The sequence below is a fragment of the Podarcis cretensis genome, assembly GCF_951804945.1.
Source record: "Podarcis cretensis genome assembly, chromosome: 1".
NCBI lineage: Eukaryota > Metazoa > Chordata > Lepidosauria > Squamata > Lacertidae > Podarcis > Podarcis cretensis.
In genome coordinates, this window is record NC_137170.1 from 66922364 (window position 1) to 66945078 (window position 22715).

Consider the following 22715-nt stretch of genomic DNA (forward strand, 5'->3'; position numbering starts at 1 on the left):
ATAAAACCTTCAAATCTCCCTTCAACCATAAACCTGCAAAGTGCTTTTTTCTCAGCCTCCCATTTGTCACATGAAAGTAAGACCATAGGAAGCTGCCCTATACCAGTTCAGATAATTTATCCATCTAGTTCAGTATTGCCTATAACACTACACTGACTGGCAGTGTTCTCCAGGATTTCAGAGAAGGAGCATTTCCCACCTCTAGCTATAGAAGCAAGCTAGAGATTAAATTTGGGACTTTTTGTATGCAGCACGATTACTCTGGTGCAGAGGTCAGCAAACTTTTTCAGCAGGGGGCCGGTCCACTGTCCCTCAGACCTTGTGGGAGGCCAGACTATATTTGGGGGGGGGGGATGAACGAATTCCTATGCCCCATAAAAAACCCAGAGATGCATTTTAAATAAAAGGACATATTCTACTCACGTAAAAACACACTGATTCCTGGACCGTCCATGGGCTGGATTTAGAAGGCGATTGGGCCAGATCCGGCCCCCGGGCCTTAGTTTACCTACTCATGCTCTGGTGCATGCAGTAATACTGGCCAACTTTATATGGCTGTCCTGAAGATGACTTTATTAGGAATTGCTCCCAGGTAATTGTGTACAGGATTGTAGCATTAAGACTTCCAACATTTGAAACACCTTTTGTAAATGCTAAGAGCATCATCCAAACAAAGGGCACTATCAAGATTGAAATCCCAATATAGTTTCAATGGGATCTGCTTGATTTTGACTGCTTTATGCCCTGAATATTTAGTCAATAATATCACAATAATGACCAGCCAGTAATATAATCTAGTCACACAAACTAGAAGTGTCCACTTAGGTAGGAGAGGGCTTAGATTTTTGTCCATAAGCATGTGTGTGTGTGTGTGTGTGTGTGTGTGTGTGTGTGTGTAAAAGTTGCACTTTCAATGAAACCTACTACTTATAGTGCACAAGCATGTTTATTCAGAAGTAATCCTTACTGTATTCAATGCAGGTTATTCGACTCTTAAACTGGAATAAATCCCACTGAACTCATTGAGACACTTAGGAGCAGTCAGGCCTAGGTTTGCACTATTGAAGTCATATGAGCTTCAGAAAATCTACACTTGTCTAGGCTATGATTAATGTACTTTTATGTGCACAGGACCACATTTGTGTTCCGTTATCAATGGTATAATCTCTGAGAAGGTATTTTGAACAGCAGCGGAGTTTTTATGAGTACACATAAGGGCAAACCGATGCCATCCTGATCATGAATATCAGTACCACTAACTTGTTCGCTACTTATTTGTCTCAAAACTACTTCCGTTTGGTTCCTAGAAGCCTAAGTAGTTACCTAGAGACGTCTGCTGGACGATGGGATCCTCGTGCTTGAAGGAGTGGTTTGTAAACTGCGCTGCGTGGTGAGAGGGGGTGTGGCCATAACTTGGAGTTCCATCAAACGCCACCGTGCCGTAACCTGCCAAGAGAACAACATTGTCAAGAACCAGGAGTTGAATCGCCTGCCCTTGAACTTTCTCATGAAGCGGCTTCCTGCAAGAATGTCCCCACCCGGGGCTGGCAGGCGTCGAAAACCTGAAGCCCCCGCTGGTGGCTCCTTCCTTCGGGAAGAGAGAGCCTGCTCAATGAACCCAGATAAACCCACGGCGTGACCAAAATAGTTCTCTCTGTGTTTATGACTGTGGTGAGAGTCCTTTCTAAATCTGGTCTTTGGGGCTGTTTGCGTCACTTTCTCCGTCACTCCTTAATTCCTGAATTAGCATCCGAGCTCGGCCTAGTGGAAGGTAACTCTTTCTTTCCATAAACATCAGCACACAGGCTGCTGGTGGCCAAGAACTGCTGAGGGGAATCATTGGGTGTTAAGAGATCCATTAACATCCGAGGCGCACGTCCAATTACTTTCCCCACGATGTGCCTCAATTCTCTTTTTGTAAAATGACGGCAGTGCCGCTTCTCTCTGGGAGCAAGGAGGACTGAGTAGGAGGCTCTCAGGCACGTGCTGCAGGAGCTGTGGGCAGGGGGGAGAATCTTACAGTTCCAAGCACTTTTTTTAAAAAACGTTGATCTCAATGTGACTTGCTGCCAAGTCATAACGAGATCATAAGTTTGTTTACTTGGAAATGACTTGTGTTTGGGAATCTAGGTGCCAAGTAGGCTGTTGGGATGGCGAGGCTCAAACGTTGTTGTCAAGACTAGTCAAGCCTGGGATCGATACTTCGGTGGGAAATTAGGAGCCAGGAGTTTTGGCTACGCCTGGAAAGGGCAGGCCGGTCGCTTCTCGCAGTGAGCGATGCTTTCATTAATTCTTCCTCATATTTAAGGGAAAGTCCCCCGTCTGTTGAGCAAACTAGTCTGCCGTTTCACATGTAAAAGGTACCCTTTAATCTCGTTCTCTCTTAACTTCTCACTTATTTTATAAGATTAACTTTCTGAAGAGCCTGCAATAAAAATGGCAGGCCGTTAAATGAAAAATAGCCTCCTACTTTAAGCGAAAATTGCTCGCTCAAATAATAATAAACAGCCTATTTAAAAAGAAAAAAAACGGAGTGAATTCAGATGGAAACGGATCGCCTCTAGTGACCTCAGGGTGACACCGAATCGTAAATCAGGCGTTTGGACACCAACTTTCATTAATTACTTGGAGTCAGTTAAACAACTTCAGCTAAAAAGTAATTACAAAGTAATATTATCTTTGAGGCTTCTCGGCTCATCAGCATTTACCCCAAGACCAAAGAATGTTTAGTGTAGCCCTTATGAGATCTACCCTTGGTTTCCCAACCACACGTTATGTTGACTTAAAAATATATTTTAAGCTCTATGCTTGCAAAGTTCTTAGGTACATTTAAAGACTAGCGTCTTCTCAACCCCCGCCCCGCCCCGCCCTCTTTCAAGACCACCGTTTCTTTCAAGAACACCAAACTGGCGGCAGGGGGGCAGGCAAGATTGTGCAACGCACGCAGAGATAGCAAGCACCGCTGCACACTTTTCTGTGACATGAGCTTTCCTAGGGCAACAGCCTACTTCGCTAGATGCATCTGGCGGACTCCCGATAGAGTGACCGTTCTTTCAATAAGCAGTAGATCGGGGGTGATCATGATGGATGTTAGACAGAATGTGACAGAACTCGGGAGAGAAGGGCGAAAGGGAAATTCTTCCAGATCCCTCAATAACAACCCAAATAAAAGCAGAAACACATAAAACAAAGAAGGTTCTGGTAGAAGACAATTTAGACCTGTATTGCTAAACACATATCTGTGTACTGAGAACAAATATACTTAGCATGCTTGCTCAGAAGTACTATTGATTTCCTAAACGTGATCCCTGGTAAACATGCCCACGCTTCAACCATCCTTGACAGTAAAAACCCATTGAAATTCATTGGATGAAATCTGGAAGCCACCCGCGTTGGTTTATTCTGCCTGTGAACCGTTTTACGTACCGATTGGAACGGAACTTATGTTAATATTTACAAATTTAGGTAATCGGAGTACCGGGCCCTTTTGCTTTAGTGTAAATAAGACCCGGAACGTGAAGGCATTTGCTTAAGAAGTAAATCTCACAGCTTTTAACGGAACTTGGCTCTAGAAAACAATGATTGGATCGTAGAATTAAGCTCTTGTCCTAAAGTACAGTTGTGCTGGTCTCCTGGAGTGCCACATTGATGCCAATGGCGCTGATCCAGAAGAAAATTATGTACGCGGATTGCAACTCTTTTGCTTTAGGGTCTCAGTATAAAGTAGATTGGAGTACCTGCTTCCGGTAGAAAACGTTTGCAGTGGCTCCTATTCTTGCAAACTTTTACAGTGAGGTAGATTTTACAGTGAAATAGCTAGATTTGAATCGACCGGTTTCCACTGAAGTCAGCAGGACTAAAAGCCGGTCCCGATCCTGAACTTATTTCTGCTGAAATGAGTCTAAAGGCCGCCTAGTTGGAAGCAAGTTTCTTTGTAGCACGATATTTCCTCAGCAACCGTTTTCTCGAAAGCCACTGTGCTCAATGGGGCTTACTCTCGAGCAAGTGCGCATAGCGCTGCAGCTCCAGTATATCCTAGATCTGAATGTAAGCGGGCTTAAATCACAGTGTTTACAGTGATATGGAATGGGCTGCATTCTTATCTTGTCCTCTCTGGAAAACGTGTTTTCCTGAAGCGCTTTTGGTAACTGCCCTTCCCCACCCCTATCCCTGCCACAGGGGTGCAAAAATGTTTGAGCCTGAAGGGCGAGGCAGAGAGTTCCCTCCACAAGAAGCGAAGGAAGGTGCCCAGCACTGTTTTCCCCTTGCCAGTTGGCCAGCGGTGGAGCAGAGAGCGAGAAGCGCCTCTCCAAGGCTGCTGCGTGCGCCTGGCGCGTTCTGTTGCGCGCAGCCTTCCTTTTTCCCCCCCGGCGCACGGACGGCGTTGACAGCCGGTGCCCAACCCTTGCACTTCCCTGCTGCAGCTGTCCCGGGCTTCTTTATCTCCGCTCATAACCCACAAAGCAAAGGTTTGCCTCCTCCCTTTCTCCCTCCTCTTTCCTTTTCAACTTTCCCCGAAGCATTGACACTTCAGATCTGTTCGTTACTCTTGGCCCAGCGTGCAACTTTATTGGGTGACCTTCACAATTCGACTCGGAGCAGAATGATGTTTTGGCCACATTTCCCGGTGTTGCCTGACCCACAGCTTCAGGAATGCGATAAGGGGGCTGAGTTCTGAACCAGCCCTCTGATAGCGAGGGCTCTTTAATTAGGACTTTATCGGAGGCCGGGCTGATTAAAATGTGCTGAAAATAATTGAGATCTGGACATCTGGCGGAGAAGGCAAATCTTCTGAAGGGATACAATTGTTGGAGGAGCACAGCTGCATGGAAGAATAGAAGCGGCGGGGAGGGGGACGCGGACGGGGCAAGAGATTCAAAGCAGGAAGGTTCCCCCCCCCCCCAAGCCTTGGCAAAACCGTCAAGGTAATATCTTTCCCACGGCGGAAAACTCGTCTGAAACCTAAACTTCAACCTTGACTGATTCAAAGCAAGAACATTACATTCGTGCACAAAACATTGTTTGCCAACTTCTCCAAATTCTTCCCAGCCACCCAATGAAACCTTGGTGTCCTGCCTTAGTGCTCTCACTCCCCTGCCCTCTCTTGCATTCGCCTGTTTCAGCTAGAAAGACGCTTGTGGTTTCTTTTTATTCTGGATTATCGTTAACTTTCTTCTCTACAATTTTTTAAAAAATCATACTCTTCCTCACCGTTGGTCTTGTGATGCAGTAATTAAAGCAAACCAGCATATTGTTATCATCAGCTTTCTCACTTTCGAGTATATAAAGATCGGGGATCTAAGTTTGAATCTAAGGTATCTGGACGAACCTGTCACTCATCAGGACCAAGACTCACGTTGCCAAGAAACCCATATTTATCAATGCGCCCTTTTGAAAATCAAAAGTACTGTATGGATATTTATTTTCATCATATCAAAACAGCAGTTATAAGAACTCGAATTCTTATTTTACAAGCATAACTGCCCTACCAAAGTAAATTATTTTCTTTCGCTATTCTGATTTAATATAATATATAGCCTCTGGCTTCTGACAGAATTACCGTGTCTCGGACGTAGGACGTATGGACAAAATGCACGCCTCCAAAAGCGATTTCTCATCACTAAACAAGGCGAGGAGAACTAATTCAATTGTGGAACTTCTATTTAGCACTTTTCAACAACACTAATCTGATTTGTTAAAAACAGAATATAAAAGTTGCCGTTGATTAATATGTCCACGGGAAAGCAAGGATTTAGGATAAATTGTGCTAATTTCCCCTGCATTCTTTTAATGTTAACAATTACATTTATCCTGCTGTCATTCGAACTCTTTCCCTATATCTATACACTTCAGCTAATCTAGAAAGATTCTTTTGCAACAACTAACAATAACTGACAACAAACATATTTCTGGTCTCACACAAAAAAAGGTGTAAGAAGGGATGTGAATTTTAATCGACACATGATAAAGTGATATAATGCAAAACAATTCTAACTGCAATGAGATAATTCCAAAGCAATGTTCTTCAAAAAAAAATTACTGTATGTATTATATATGTATATATGTTCACAGGTATGTGCATGCATACATACAGGGAGAAAGATACACGAAGAACATGCAATTGGATCAACATAGCAAGAGAAGTACTCTGAGGTTCTAATCACTTATATCTGAGTTTGCTTATTTCCTTCTCCTTCCCAATCAATTTTCCTTTTGTGTTGTGTATTTTCAAATTGCAATTCTTTGTCTGGGAGCCTTTTTTGAATGAGGAGTGGAATAAAAATAATATCTAAATGAAAATAAATGAAAATCAACTGGTGGTGAACAGGTTGGCAGTTCACATCAAAAGAAATTGAATTGCACTTCTGTTCCATTCTGACAGTTCTGATTAATTTAACTACCCTCCCCCATGATACACAGAAACCCACACATTATATAGGAAACATCATCATGTGGAATTCGCTAAGGAGTCAGAAATTGTCAGACCCAATAACCAAACATCAGCATTCCAGTAGAGCAGGGTCCATAAAAAATTACTATTGACCCAGATGCAAGAACTTGATTGGGGGGAGGGAAAGGTTAACTGCTATTTAGAAAAGGAGTGGCTTCCCAAAATAATGAAAGAGATTGCCTCCCTAACCTAACATTTTGCAGAACAAAGCTCTAGGTCTTAAAAGCCTCCAACAAGGTAACACTTCCTAAAAAGGATTTTAAAAAGTTTTCTCTCTCCTCACTTTATCCATGGAAGTGTTACAAATGCTGATTTGGTAACTTCCTTAAAATAATGATAAACTGAGTGGTTTCGTGCAAAAGTAAAACTTGGCGAACTGTATGAACTGTGTGAACTACTGTTAATTCGATTAAATGAATTCTTACTGGAAATTAATCATACTTTGGGCTGCTCTGCATTGTTCCAGAACCGCATTTTCAAGGGACGATTGCAAAGTAAGCGAAAGGAGGTCCTTCGCTTTTCTACAAGATGCGTTCCCTCCAAGACGCTCTTGAGACCCTCAGTCGGCGTTGTATCGCAACAGATCAAATTGCAGAAGCAAACACGAGTAATTATGGAACTCACAACAAATAATTCTCTGGAATTCACCAATAATTATATAGTACTTCCACTTCATGCATCTGCTAAAGTAGGCTATTGCCTAGGAAAACTAGTCAACTAGTCAAGTCAACTCAACTCAACTCAGGGCGCAATAAACTGTTCAGGTGACAAACAATCCACCTGGATGTTCCCCCGAATTGAATTGGAGCTGCAGGGTCTAAGGTTAGGTCCCACTAATTTCTCAGTAGAGGACACGCCTTTCTCTTCTACATATAGGAATCTAGATGAAAACAAGAACAATTTAGCAGTTTAGTTGAATAATTGTTTCAAGCTGCTTCCAGTTTTACAGTCACCTGTTTTCCTGTTCCTAAATAGAAGAGCAGCCAGAATAAGAATATGACTCGATTCGAGACAAATTTCCTTGAGTCAATGGGATTCTACATATTCTTATTTGGACGTGTCTTCTACCGAAATCAATAGAATTTATATGTCTAGGTCAATTTATTTGTTTAGGGTGCAGCAGAGGTTCCGAACTTAACTGTTCTTATAAACTCCCGAGTCTAAAGAAATAATAGTGCAGTTCTACACACGTCTTCTCAGAAGTAAACCCCACTGAGTATCTTGCTACTTACTCCCAGGAAAGTGCGTTTAGGATCGCAGTTTGAGTCCTATGGATTTCAATAGAACTTACTACCACACACTTATTGCTGAGGATGGGAGGGGTTACTGTTTAGTACACCGTTCCCCTGAGAACTTACACCTTTTAGACTATAGCTTTAATATATTCCTCTACAATATTGTGTAAAAATTGTTATTCAGCCAAGCTCTGCGCGGAAAAAACCCCACGCGTTTCAGCACAAGGCATTGCAGGTTTAGCGTCTCAATATGAGCAGGTCAGCCAAATGTCTAATGTTACCTTTCTCCCACCCCCAGCCCTTAAAAAAGAACGTTGCAGGAGGAAAGCCATTATATGATAATTTCCACCATCTCCAGTGCTTATAGACTGGCAGAAGAATCCTGCATGCAAGCTGCATAAGGTAGTTTATGGAATTTAGTTCCAGTCAAATCAATCTTAAAATTCCTCTTGGTAAGTGTCATTCCCGCGGTTTGGTTTCTGTAACATTAACCAAACATTTCGCAGGGTAATCAAGAGCGCCATTATGTACTTTGCCAGGATATCTCCAAGTAGCACTACAACCTGTTAGCTAAAAAAGGAACGAAGTGGGCGTGTGTTCAGAGCACGGATTTTAGAGTTTTACTAACACCAGGCACCACTGGAGTGAGAATAAGTAAACGAACGCTAACTGACAGGAAGACTGATATCCCAAAGAACTGTTAAAGATAGTTTACACACACATACACGGGGAATTTTTTGCACATGGGGTAAGGCAATAACAGCGAGTCTTCTCATAAACTCATTTAGGCTGCAATCCTATGTACACCTACATTCCTTAAGTACAGTTATTAGAAGAAAGTAAGTCCTGTTGAACTCAGCATCGCTACTAGGGTGGAGAAGTTTGTTTTCCTGAAACACCACTGAATCTACCTCTTTGAAGGCCGCTAGGAAAAAAGAAGTCTGCGGAGTTTATGCTCATCCGGTACTTGAACAGCCCGAAAGGCTAACACTAAAAATGGCAGCTACCACAAAATCAGTGCTAAGTGTTCCACTGACTGTACAGTAGTGAATCTGTATCGCAGCACCCAAAGAAGAAGCGCCGGATAACTTCCACCCCCTTCCTTCCAGCTTCATGTGGGGCGTTAAATGTCATAATTGTTACACATGGCGAATACTTCAGGACCACAATTGATTAGAAGCTCCGACGCTTTGAATTGCAGTTTTGAAGCCGCAAACCCTCAAAACGCTTAATCTCGTAGTAATTTCTCTGCATGTGTGTTGGGGGGGGGGAACGACTATAATTCACAACGCAACCTGGATAGGACACAATTAAAGACATGCCCCATTGTCGCCTATCAGATGATTTTTTTAAAAAAAGTTAGAATTATCGTTTTAAATTACATGGGGTGAATGCCACTGGCTTCTAATGCACCCCAACACCCAGCTCGAAAGTATTCACCTGCCGCCTGCTTAATCTGGTACCTATTGCTTTCCCCGTAGTCTGAAATCGGAAATTCCAGAGCAGCCGAACCTCACATTTCTAGCAACCCGATTTTTATCTTCCTTCAAAAGCAACTCCCGTTCGATTCCACATAGACACGGCTGTCGTTTGGACTGAGAAGGGGTATATTTACAATGCAGTCAAACCAACAATGCACATCCCTACAATGGTTAAGATTGCTGGCGTACTCTCAGCGAAGTACGGCTGCAATCCTAGGCGCACTCCCTCGGAGGAAGGCTGCAGGGTGACTTGCCCCTTGACCTCGGCGGTACTTGCTTTCGCGTGGACTCGCATTGCAGCACGTGTGCGTCGGAGCACACGTGTGAACGGAACACCCGTGTGAACTTTCCCCCTGAAATATCTAGATATTTATACACAGGCCGCCGTATATACCAACTCTTTATGTATGGCTAAATGCGGAGAGCGGGGATAGCTCAGCAGACCGTCTGGTTCTGATTCGGGTTCCCACCGTCCGACGGGAGCATCTTCCAGCCCTTGCTGTCAATCAGGGCGAGAGAGGCGCCGACGCGGCGTGTCCAATGGACGCGGCGGCCTTACCTTGGTTGCCGATGGCTTGCTGGCTCTCCAGGCAGCTGGGCAGGTAAGGGCCGCTGGGAAACATCCTGGCCTGGCTGGCGGGCGCTTGGCTGGGCGGCGGCGGCGGCGGCGGCGGCGGCGCGAAGGGGCCGTAGCGGCAGGCTCCGGCGGTGCCGGTGAACTGGCCGGAGAAGTGCACCGTGAAGGCGCTCAGGCACTGCTCCTCGTGAGCCTCCGTGGCGCTCCAGCTGGGCTCCTGCTTGATGAAGGCCGAGTGCGGCGCCAGCGAGCCGTACGACGCTCCGGGCGGGAAGTCCAGCACAGGCGCCCACTGCGCCGCGCCGCTCACCGGCATGGGGCAGTTGCCGTTGCCCGGCAGGGAGGGCACGGCCGGAGGCAGCAGCGCGTTCAGGTCGCGCACCTCCGAGCCCATGGCGTCGCCGCAAACTTTCCGCCTGGCCGCCGGGAACCACTCGCTGCTGCTGCCGCTGCCGCCGCTAATGCCGCCGCCGCCGCCTCCTCCTCCGGCGCCGGCGCTGCACTTGCTCCAAGCGCTCTGGCCCCTGCCCGGGTCCGGCTGAAGGCACCAGGCGGCCGAGCCGAGCCCTTTCGGCGACGCGGGGTCCGGGTTGGGCACGCAACTCCCCGGCTCCAGCCCTGCGGGAGCGGGCAAAAGCGACAGCGCAAGGTTGGTCTCCAGGGTCGCCTTCGGGTCCGGCGGACAGCGAAGTTGAGGAGACACAGACAGAGAGAGAGAGAGAGAGAGAGCGGGTGTGTGAGGGAATAGAAAGGCGAGCGAGGCAAAAAAAAGAGGCGAGTGCGGGACTGGCGGGAAGCGGCTGAGGGGAAGACCTGGCCTGCTGAACTGGCTGCGCGGGAGGAGGGAGGCGCGAACTGACTGACTGAGGAGCCGCCTTGAACTTCTTACTTCAGCGGCGGCTTTGCCCTGAAGTCCCCAAAGCTCAGCTAATTGAGAGGGGGGAGCCGCGCGAGGCGGCAGCGGCAGCGGCAGCAGAGGAGGAGGAGGAGGAGTCAGGGGCGGCAGCAGCAGCAGCAGCGCGGGCGCTCCCTTCACACTTCGCTCGGCGCCTCCGCCGCCTTGGCGCGCCTCAGAAGCACTCGCAGCCCCGGGGGCAGGAGCGGACAGGGCAGACGCCTCTCGCTGCGGCTCTCCCGCCATTTCGCGGGCGGAGGGGCGGGACACTTACCCGGGTTTCTTTCCCAGGTAAGCTGGAGGCTGCTGAGGCGAAATGCTCGGAGGCTGGCTTGGCTCCCTAAGCGGCTTAGTTTGCGAAGGGAACTTTGACAAGGCTCAGGGAGAGAACAGGCGCTTGGAAGCAGAAGGTGCCCAATCCAGCGCCCGGCCTTTCCAAGGAAATGTCCCTCCCTGGATGAAACCCTGGGAGACAGGGCGGACCACGCTGAGCCAGGCAATCCCCACGTGCCCACACAACACCTCTTCTCAATACTCGTCCTGCAGTGGTCTTGTAGCATGGCAGTCCTTACACTTTGGAACTCCCTGCCCCTTGACATCCGTCAGGAACTTTCGGAGAGCTGCTTAAGCCAGCGTGTCCGGACATGGAGAAGTTATGTGTGTTTAGCTTATTGCTGATTTTACTTTTTGAATGTTTTGATACCGGCTTTTACAGTCAAGCGGTGCACAAAATTTGTGAAATAAATAAGACGGACCCGGAGTTTTAAAGCACGCCCCGCGGCCCGCAATAATTCTAAACAGAAGGTCCTGGGAATTGTAGCTCTGCGTGAATTGTAGCTCTACAGTTCCCAGGTTTCTTTGGAGGTCCTTTAAATGCATGCTGTGTAGCAGCCTGTGCCTTCGGAGTATGTCCGTCCATCATCTAGAAGCACACAAGGATTGAAGTAGTTCTTAAATTAAAGACATCTGATTGGGTCGCAGATTCCCCTAATGCGCCCAGTGTTACGTGGCACAAATATACTCCGTCCTCTTCTTCTTCATCTCATATTCATTAGGCTGGCCGGCTGCCATCCGAGAGTGCTTCTTCCTGAATTTCACTGGAGGTCGAATCCTGCTTTAGGGCTCCCCTGCCATGTGCTTTTATGGAAGCCGGTCTAGCTCACGATGGCCTTAAGGCGCTGGTGAAGCTCATCTTGCAGCTCTACCTCTGAGCTGCGGAACAGGAAGCCTCCGATTCGAATCTCACCTCAGCCAGGAGGTCTCCCTCCCTCAGCATACGTGGGTGCCCATCACCTTCCGAGCCAGCTAGACGAATTACAACCCGTTTCTAAGAACGATCAAGGGCACTGAACAGATGCACAGATGTCAAGAAGGTGACATCGGCTGAAAAGAGGGAAAGGGGGACTCTGGCGATGTTCTAACAGGAAAAGTAGAACGAAAGGGAGAGCGACTTTTAAAGTAAATCACCGCTTCCTTCGCACTTCGTGGTTGTGTTAATATGCATCCAAACAGTAAAACAATGAGGGTGGATTCTCACTTCAACAGGGTTTGAAACAGTTGTTGGCATCGGTGGTCTGTCCCGGGAGACAAAGGAGTGCGCCTCCGGGGATGAAGTCACACCGCTGGAGGATCACAGCGCTTGCTGTGGCTGCAGAGACCAGTAACTCATAATTGCTGCCTCCCGTGTTGCTTTTGCCATCCAGCCGTCCCAGGGACTCATGATCCTGGATGCTGCAGACCTAAGGCCCAAATCATAGTGAAATTGCTCCACCAAACAGCTGAGCTGAACAAAAGGGAATGGGGGCACCATTTCCACGCTTCTGCCATCATTTCTTCCCAGACCTTATTATTGAAATGCCCTACAGACTACCTTCCCTACTAAATCCGCCTCTTCTTCCGCCTCTAAGGGTATGCACGAATAAGGCTGCCATCCCAAGCACGCCTTACTCGGAAGCAAGTCCTTTGAAACCAGTGGGACTGACTTCTGAGTACAAATAATGAGGCTGCCTAAGAGAGCTCATTTGAGGAAAGTTTCTTCTTCTAATCCCGTGAACTGAAGAAGAGCTTGAAATTCACAGCATCAGCTGAGGCGGATCTGCCCTCTGTGGCTGGATCCCTGAGGTTACTTGAAGAAAAGTCATTTTTCACAAGTACCCCCCACCCTCAGTTCATTTTGCCCCTCCTGATTTTATTTTTATATCTGGTGTTGTCCCTGGTCGTCTGTATTGACCTATCAAGGATCTCCCCGCTCTCTTGCTTCCAGAATCGACTCGACACACTTTTGGTATTTGAGCCGAAGGGGTGGTGACCCTCCCGCTTTCCACATAAGTCATAATGTGCCTGAACCAGCAGGTGGATCTCACCGCCACACTAACAATAGGAAGACGCAGCAGGTTCGCTTATGGGGAAGCAGGGCAAGCTGCCTCTACCCTCTCATTGATGCTCCAGGCATTCTAGCATCTGCTGCCTGAAGCACTGCCTCCCTCTGCCTAATGATAGGGACCCGGTTCACTACGGAGACCCTCATTTGAATCCAGGCCTTCTCAGACCATGCCTTCCTCAGTCCACTACACCGTGCAGCAGGCTCCTTTCTGAAATACAGGACTCATACCCTCGATCGAATTCGAATGAGGAAAAGGAGGATGTTGAGGACATAGTATATATTATTTACGGAGAGTAGTTGTGTTACTCCGGCAGTAGAAACCACAGAAGAGTCTTAGGGGCACCACAAAGATTTGACCCCTTTTTTCATTGTGGCATAAGCTGTTGTTGATTAGAGTCAGCTACGCTAGATCATGTAGCAACTGTATGTTATTGCTTCTACGACACTTTTCAGTGTACAGAGTGCTTGACATGCACCTAATTCCTCAATGCAGCGAAAAGGATTTTCGTGGAGATTTTAAGGTCGGTCCAAAACCAACTCTCCAGATAGAGTGGACTTTAGTCTTTCCGACTAAACAGCCCCTTTGGTTCTCCTTCACTGTCCCTTCACTGCAAGAGATTGAAGGAAGGCTGTAAGATGGCAGACACTTCGTCCTAAGAACCTTTTGTCGCTCATTAGGGAGTTTGATCCGGAGCGACTCTGAAGAGGAGCTGCAATAAAAGAAACCGTGATTAGAGGGTGTTAGAGGGTGTTTGGCCCAGTAGCGGTCGCTCAACCCAACCTACTGCACAGGGTTTGTTGTAAGAGAAACGGCGAGTGATTTACTACAAGGAAATGTAATAAACAATACAGTTTAGTGGAAAGTGGAGTTCTGTGTGTCATGTACTTTATCTATTTAAATGCCCGCCAACCAGCAAACAGCTTAAGAGAAGGACCGCATTTGATTTCAAAACAATGAAAGTACTGTGTTCATGGAGTATGATAAAACTCATCTCCAAATCTCCACGTAGTTAATATTCAGATTTTATTTAGCACCCAAGCCCAAGCTTGTGCATTTGTCTACACTCCAACTAACCTATATAACATATAGAGGTGATGACTTTCTCTCCAAGCAACTAATTCCCGCAGAGACAGGGGGAGGCAAGCAACACCCCCCAAAAAAATCTCACCTCCCACCTGCCTTCCCATTTCTGAACTCCTGTCATTCATATATGCTGCTATTTTTCTTTGTCGCCCACTTAGAAACACACTTTGTCCTTTCTGTGCCCACCCTGATATTTTTCCCCTGGTCCCGCCACTGAACTCCCGATCCTTAAAGGCGGCGGCGGGGGACTTTATTACGAGTGAAAATAGGAGCAGACGCTGACGCTAATAACATCGACTCGGAAGTAAACCGCGCTGAGACCAGTTGCACTTTCGCCGAGAGAATCTCAGCCTCAAGATGGCAGCCTGAGCCGTTTTTGACATCTGGCTCTGATGACAGCTCCTAACAGATGAAATTTAATGCAATAAACTTACCGGTGTATATTACAGGAGAGGAAGTAAAACGTTGCAAATCACTCTTCTGGTGTCACGTGCAGTTTTTCAGCAGGTATTAAACAACCTAGTTAACATAACCCTCTCTAGGGGACAGGGTTACTTGGTACATGAAAAGGGCAACATCTAGAATTTCAGACTCAGCTTATGTGACTTTCTTAACATTCAAAACTAGTGCAGCAATCTATACGTTTTGAAAGGATCTTGTAAAGTTTGGATATGCATAGTTACTTGCATATACACACACACGCACACATAATGCCCAAGTTTGTTTTGTTTGCTGATTTCTTTATTCATTGGACTATATAGTGCCCGGAAAGTGCAGCATTGCCAAATATCTTCATTTTAAAAATAGCACCCATATATTTCTCAGTTAAAAGCAAGTGCCGAATCAAACCAAGTCAGCAAAATTATTTTGTTTCCTGATCGTGTCTCTGTGTGCGTGTGTTTAGCTTCAGTATGGGATATGGTTTGTAAAGGACCTTTCCTTCTCCTTTACACACAAAGAAAGAGACACAGAGAGAGAGTGTTTTGGACACATAATTCCAGAATTCAACTTTGAATGACTTTGGTAAGTTTATACCTTTTCCTTCGTAGACTGAACTCAGTTGCAGAGTGACAAATCACCTTTGCTTTCGGAGAGTGGTAAATGGTACAGAGTTCAAAAGCGCCCAAGCCTCCTTCTGCTCCTTACACAAGCAGTAACAGGTAGGTGTCTATTTAACCGCTAGCCATCGCTTTCTGGGTTTCCCCTTGTTTCTGCCAATTCATTCCGATCTGCCGTAATATAGCACGTAAAACTGCAGTGGTTTAAATTGCAATGCTTGAGAAGTCCGATCCGTTCTGATAACTGGAAAGTTCATTTTAAACCCGGACACCGTCATCTTTTCCTTGCCAGACCGCACCATCTCAAAGAAATCCAGGTAGCATTTTTCTCAGCACGGAATGAAAGATACTGAGTCAGAGCTTACCGGTATCTTTTTTAAGTACAGGAGGAGAGGCATCGCTGTTTTTAAACCACTTAATGGTTGTTGTTGTTTTTTAAATCTCCCTACCCTAAACTATTGCGAAATCTTTAGCAATTCCCATTTGCTCTTCCCTCTAAACTGGCAAAGGCTCTTTTTAAGTACCGTAGAACGAACCGAGATAATACCATCTGTCAACGACCCGTATCCCAGGTTCGCCATCGGCACTAATGAACGACCCCTGCGGCCCTAGATGGACCAGAGCTCTTTGCGAGGGCCATTGTTGTCTTAACCCTGTGTTAGCTTTTTTTTTTTTTTTTTTGTCCAGATTATAAATTGGTCGACCTTTTCTAGGTTAGCTTTTGTCTATTTACATAATACAGTTCAGAGTTGTTATTGAGCTTTTGGCTTTCAAAGGAGAATAACCCGCCCTCAGACCTCTGGAAGGAGTGGGGAAGAATGAACCACACAGCCACTGGTTTTTAATCTGATTTCCGTCTAACTGAACGAAATACATTCAGATCAGTGTGGTTTGGCTGGAGCTCAACATGGGTCACGCTGACTGATAAATCCCCCCCAAAAACATGAAGTGGCAGGATCAAATTTCCGCCCCCTCTCGGCTAAGTTCTCCTTAAATTTTCCACTACCCCTTTGAAATGGATGGAACTGGCTTCCAATGGCACTTGTTGCCTACGTCGAGGAGAGGCTCAGAATTTCAGGAATGGAGACCATAACAGGGCTGGATGAAAGCCCATTGGCCGGTCAGTTTCCCCAATGGATCCCGTGTAAGATAGTCCCATCTCATGTTTTGCTTCTAGATCCTCATTCGCAGCATTTAAAAATAACTCCAATAGCAGATACAGTGGTACCTCGGGTTACATACGCTTCAGGTTACATACGCTTCAGGTTACAGACTCCGCTAACCCAGAAATAGTGCTTCAGGTTAAGAACCTTGCTTCAGGATGAGAACAGAAATCGTGCTCTGGCGGCGCGGCAGCAGCAGGAGGCCCCATTAGCTAAAGTGGTGCTTCATGTTAAGAACAGTTTCAGGTTAAGAACGGACCTCCGGAATGAATTAAGTACTTAACCCGAGGTACCACTGTACACCGGGTTGATTGGATTTCTCCTTTGAGCTTGAAGGCCAAGAGAAAGATAAGACAAATGCTCGGTTCTCTAAACAACAATAGCAACAATAAGTGGCCAATGACGCGCCCCCTCTCATTTTTTATTTTTTATTTCATTTTTTATTTCTCATTTTATGGAAACCAGCAAATTCCAAAAATATTTGGGAGGGACAGCCGTAGAAGCAGGGTCTACCGACGCCTCCGGTGGGGAGAAAACATTTCTAGATGTTGGGAATCTTTACTTTGCTATTGCTCTGGCATTCAGTCACACGACTCGCTTAACCATTGGTTTAACCCCACCACTTTGGGGAAGACCGGACAGACACGCGGGATGTCGCAGGAGCAGCATTCCAAACCCACGTCCGTAGAAAGCGCCCAAGAAAAGTGGGAACGAAAGTGTCGTTCCGGCACTCTCACTTTCCCGCTTGCACACACAACCGCCTCCCCCACTCAGCTTCGGAAACGATTTGATCTCGTTTAGGATGGGCGGAGGATGTATGATGCAGGATTCAGACTGCAATCTTCCTTCGTCATGTCTATTCGGGAGCAAAGCCCACTGAGACCAAGCGGGGCTTACTCCCTGGTAAAGGAGATTCGAAGGAATGCGGCCTGAATCGTCAAAATAAATGAGCTCAGGGACCGCAGCCTTCAAAGAAGTGGAGCGGGGGGGGGGTGGGGAGAGAGAGAGATCGAGATCCAAGCGCATTTCTGTGCCTTTTCCTCGCTGGTGAGTCTCAGCAGAGAAGCAGGGGAAATATCTTTCTTCTCACTCAAGGGTTTGATTATTTAAAGTGCCAACCCCGGGAAAAACAAAGCTGTGAACCATCTCCAGGCAGGAGCCGCGGAGGGTGAAGGGAGCAGCGAGAGCTGCGAGGAGACAGAGAATCAATCACCGGCCGCCAGTCCCCCATTCCCAGGAGCGAACCTGTCACCCAGCGCGCCAGGACGCAGGAGCTGCAGCTCAGAAAGCGCAGTCCCGGGCGGCAGCGCTGTACAGAGCAGCCTTCTTGTTCTTCCAAACTGGGCGCAGCTTCTCTTACATGGATAGACCACCTTTCCTGCAAGCAGCTCAAGGCGGTATACACTGCTTTCCCCCTCTCCCCTTTTTCATCTTCACAACAGCCTTGCGGGGTAGGTTAGGCTGAGGGGCAGTCACTGGGGCAGGCAGAGGCTTCTGGGAGAGCAGCACAGAGTTCTTCTGAACTGGGGCCGGGTGCGTGTCCATTTTGCCTGGTGAATCGGCTGAAGCTCCGCTATGCCCAATATCCGGAGCTCAAAGGTGTCCCTTTCCCGGTCGAGGATTCGAGAAGGAAGCTTCAACAGCCGAATGGAGAAGAAAGGGGCTGTTCTGGCTTCTGGCCCCTTCCACGCCAGTCCTTCTCCCCACCCTGGAAAAAAAATCTGAAAGAGACCTGCTGGGATCGTCCATTGGACCTTTGGGCCAAGAAAGTGTGCAAAGTGTGCAGGCTTTCCGGTTTCACAGAAGCCTTCGTCGCGCGCGGCAGCCTAGAGGGCGGCAAACCTACAAACACAAGAAGCTGGGAAACTTAACGTAATTTGTGTAACTGGAGATGATTGCGACTATTTTGAGTTCTTCAGCTGCGGGGGGGGGGGGGCGGCACGAGAGACGCGACAATAAGTCTTGGTCGCCTGCAAAAGATGTGAAGATGTACACAAACCTCTTCCCAGGAAGTCCAGGCGTTAGATCTTTCTCTCTCTCTCTTCCTCCATGTCTCCCTTGCTAGGTCACACCTCCCGCACAAACAAGCGCCTTAAGCGAAAAACCCCCCAATTGCTGTGAACGTCGGCGGAGCCCCGGCCATGAAATCCATCCCGCCTCCGCTAGCGCTATAGGCTGCGTTCTCCACCCCCACCCCCTTTTCCCCATACCAAACCGGCCTAAATCTGTCAGCTTCAGCTCTTTCCAGGTGGGGAATTCCTGGCACCTCTGAAAAAAATACATGTTTAAAAGGAGATGTTTCCACCCAGCTTGTGAAAAGTGTGGAGGGGCGCGGGGGGGGGGAACCCTGTGCTTAAAGCAGGGCTGGCGCAGAAGAAGTTGTTTGGGTGGAACAAGCATTCCAGAAAAATGCACATGCACACAAACACACACCGAAACGCCCATCGCGCTCTACTGGAGAAGGGAAATGGGCACATTTGTCTCTGTTTTGCACTCTGATTTCCGGGCTCATCGGAGATTTTTTTTTGGGGGGGGGGGGAATCCATCGTAAGCAACATAAACCAGCGCTATGGGAGCGATGCGCAGCCATTGAAAAGTTCAGCTCCAGAAAGTGGGGTGGGGGTGACAAGGAGCGATTTCGCCGGCACAGGAAACCAAACTGCGTAAAAAACCATAATAATACGAGTCACCACTCGCGCTGATCGGCGTGTAGACATATATTATTCGGAGATCAAAAGAGGCGTGCTGCAAAAGGGAGAGGGATTCCCTCTGCCCTCAGACTCCTTCCTTTCAACTTCGGCGTGTTGTCCTCCCCATCGTTGAAGGGGGGGCTGTGAGCAAAGAGGGAGAGAGCGAGAGAGAAACGAGCCGGGTCTCTGTTAGCTCATCCTCGCCAGGGAATTCTCGGCGCTTCGAGCCCGTCTCTTCCCGCTTCCTCTGTAACCTCACCAGCAACGCGCAACTGTAAAAACAGACAAGAGACGAGCTATCTGTCAAGATTCATGGACTCCTTCGAGCGAAGGAACTTAGGCAAGTAATAAATAGCGCCGCTGACCTCCCTTTGGCCTCAGCCAGTGCCGAAGTATGCATTATGAGATCCCAGGGCAGGCCTGCCATTGGGCTGCCGCGCCTTGGCAATCCCAAGATGTGGACCAATGAAAAATGAAAGGGAGCCGGGAGAGACTTTAATTCATGCGCGTCTTGCTCCGGGAGTTCAGCGCGGCGGGGGCAGCGAGGGCGAAAGGGGGCAAGCTCGCATTCACAGCCAGAGCTGCTCGGTGGGGAGGCGCTCTCTAACCCTGAAGGACTGAAGAGAAAGGGGCCTTCGGCTGCAGCCCTAAACCCACGCACATGTTTGAAAGAAAGACCCATGGAAATCAATGGATCTCACTCCATTGTCTGGAGTGAAGCCAACAGGAACAGTTAAGGAAGTAATCCTGTACCCACTTACATGGAAGTTAAGACTCCACAGAGCAAATTTGAGTTTGCTTTTGTGTAGACATGAATAGAACTATGCTGTGTGCGGGGGCAATTCTAGCTTAGTACAGTATACTTGTTTGGGAGTAAGTGCCATTTAATATAGATGATTAGGATAGGGCAGTAAGATAAAGATCATTATTTCAGGAGCAAATGTCTGAAACTAATGTAGAACATAGGGGAGAGAGGAACAGGCCGAATTCATGGAAAGAGAAATGCACAGCATCATATTCCAGCTGATTTTAAGCGGACAGTTGCGTGAATCGATTGAAAACAATGGCTCTTGTTACAAAGGAAATGTATTTAAAGAATGGGGGAGCCCGTCCAACTAAGACAAATGAGAATAAATGCCCCCCTTTGTAAAATATGTATTAATGTTCTTAACCGTCAAAGGGCACGATTCATGGAAAGCCGGGCTATACATTACACACACACACACACACACACACTTAACCAGATTGTGAATCAGAAACTAACATAGATAAGTTAAGCGTTTGTTAACAATATATATTTTAAATCAGAAACTTTTCTGAAATTTTAAGAGCAGTCTTAAGTTTCCCGTCCTCAGACTTCTTAGTCTCGAGTAAATGCGCTCTAGCGGTTCCTTCGGAGAGAAAAAATTACCCGATTATAAGAATGAGCGCGTGCCTAAGGAAGAAGGCAAATAGTCGGACCCACTGGATCTCCACCTCCAGCCCCCCCCCGCCCCCATCTCGGCTGGGAAGTTCACCCCGGCCTAGTCTATCTTAAACCTCTTGCAAACACAATGAGGGCGTAATGCCCTTTGTTTTGGGGATGCTTATGGGAATCTGCCCAATATGAAAAGAAAAGAAAACATATTTTCCTTCCTGCATCTGACAGATCCCAGCCAACAGTGAAGAAGACTTTTGATTCTTCTTTTTTCTTCTTCTTTTTCTTCTCCCCCTAATGCCTCAACAAATGAAATGGATTTGTAAAAATGTTACACGAAAAAAAAAAAAATACGAGGCATTACACTTACACTGTAAAACAAGAAAACCCTTAATAAAATATATATTTTTTTAAAAAAGAAGACTTTTGATATGTTGTTGTGTGGTCTCGGGATATGACCGCTATTGCTTTTAGGTGTCCAACTCATAGCCTGTGTTGTAAATTTATTGTGCTGGATTATTAATTTTAAAAATAAAAAAAGACTTTATGTATCCTTCCTTGGGACTAAGCCCTGTTGAGCGCAATGGGGCTGCACGTGCAGACGCTTGGTCTGTCTGAGTTCCTTTGCTGGATCAGACCAAAGACCCTCCCATTTCCATCCGGGGTCATGGCGCCGTTCCTGCTAGGAAATGGGGCCAGACAATGGAGGGGTAGCCGTTTTCTGTGGCTTGATCCCAGGGGTACCACAGCTGAAACTACCGGGGACCCTTTGGGGCCTGGTGGATAGATGAGACTATCGGGCTGCAGTCCTATTCCCACTTGGCTGAGAGCAAACCCCACGCAGTGCCACTTACTTCTGAGTAAGCATACGGAGGCTTCCGCTGGAGAACTTTTTCAAGCTGTCTTAAGCCTCCCTGCTAGCACCGCACCTCCTGGCAGTTAGAAATGCCTTAAGAAGATTGTTCTCTTTTGCGGGGGTGGGGGTGAAAAAAGTAGGGGGCTGATTTAGGCTGTTGGGAGTGTGTGGACCTCCCTCTAGTAGGCAGACCGTGGATCCTTTACTTTTAAAACCCCCCACACAGAGAGCAAATTCCATAAAACCAGTGGGACTTATTTAGTTCCAAGACCCAAGATTATTATGCACGTTTACTCGGAAGTCAGCCCCAGTGACTTAAATGGGGCTGCTTCCCAAGTAGGCTTGCATAGGTTGTGCTGTGCTATGTATCCCGCCCTCTTCCTCCTCGCCCAACTTATAAATATATGGCACTCTCTCGTTCTGAGTTCCTTCCTAGCTTCATGCACTGCTAATGGTTTCACTCCCATACCAGCAACTCATCCGGAGTCCTGGCTCCCTCTTCATCCTCTCCAGTGCCAACTTTGCGCAGCAGCAGCAGCAGCAGCAGCAACAACATCTTAGCCAAATCACTCTCCTCCTCCTTGTTCGGTGGTAGGAGGCAAAAAAAAAAAATATAAAAAAAATCCCCAGCTTTTGTGGAGTTTGCTCTATTATTTTACCGTAAATCTTGGGCAATCCTGGAACTAATTATCGAGAGGATATGTCTCAATTTGTTCTGCATTAATGCCACGTTGGGAATGGAGTCGGGGCCACAGCCAGAGCAGACACTCGAGCACATGAAATTGATGAACTGAGACTTGCTCCGAGTCCTGAACACACCATCTGGAATTCCAGTCTGAGGTTACAATTAGAAGTTCTGACCCCAGATTCAACTTTGGGGAAGAACAAGAGGAGGGGAGAGAAAGAAAGAAAGACAAGGGGAGAGGGGTCTCGAGAGAGATAAACAGGGGAGGGGGGGACCAAGTTGCTTTTTCTGCACCTGTAGGAAACACAGTGCTTCTAATCTCTTCTCCCAGAACATTATTCCTCTCCAAACTATTTTGAAATGATCCTATGAACAACTTGTCTGCCGGGTGGAGGGTATTTATATTGTCATAACTTTCCCAACTAGAAGAAAGATTTTGGCTGCAAATTCTGAGCCCTTGACGTCAACAGATTGCCTCAGGGTGTTCTGGATTAGGAACCTTGCACTGATCCTATAGCAGCAGGATATGGGTGTGGAGTGGGGGCAGTCTTCATTAGGTCAGGTGACTGGGATCCACAAAACTCTTAAGCTGGTCCACTTCCATTTGAGTGGCCTGCTGCATCTGGGGCTATACCAGTTTCATAAACCAATTAATCCTGTACCTCGGTTTATGACTCACTACTGGGGTTTCGTTGAACTGGAGTGGATTCCTCTCACTCCCCTATCTGGAAGCAAGCTCT

General features: G+C 47.1%; 1 protein-coding gene across 3 annotated transcripts in view; it reads right to left on the reverse strand.

The window, feature by feature from the left end:
- Positions 1-10627, reverse strand: part of WT1 (WT1 transcription factor) — a 55845-nt gene extending 45218 nt beyond the window's left edge. For all 3 annotated transcript variants that reach the window (XM_079969946.1, XM_079969945.1, XM_079969944.1), the window contains exons 1-2: positions 9727-10627; positions 1324-1446 (exon numbers count right to left, since the gene is read on the reverse strand). In XM_079969946.1, the coding sequence (XP_079826072.1) occupies positions 1324-1446; positions 9727-10138 (535 nt within the window). In that variant the 5' untranslated portion in view covers positions 10139-10627. The remainder of the gene's footprint in view (positions 1-1323; positions 1447-9726) is intronic.
- Between the last annotated feature and the right edge of the window lie 12088 nt (positions 10628-22715).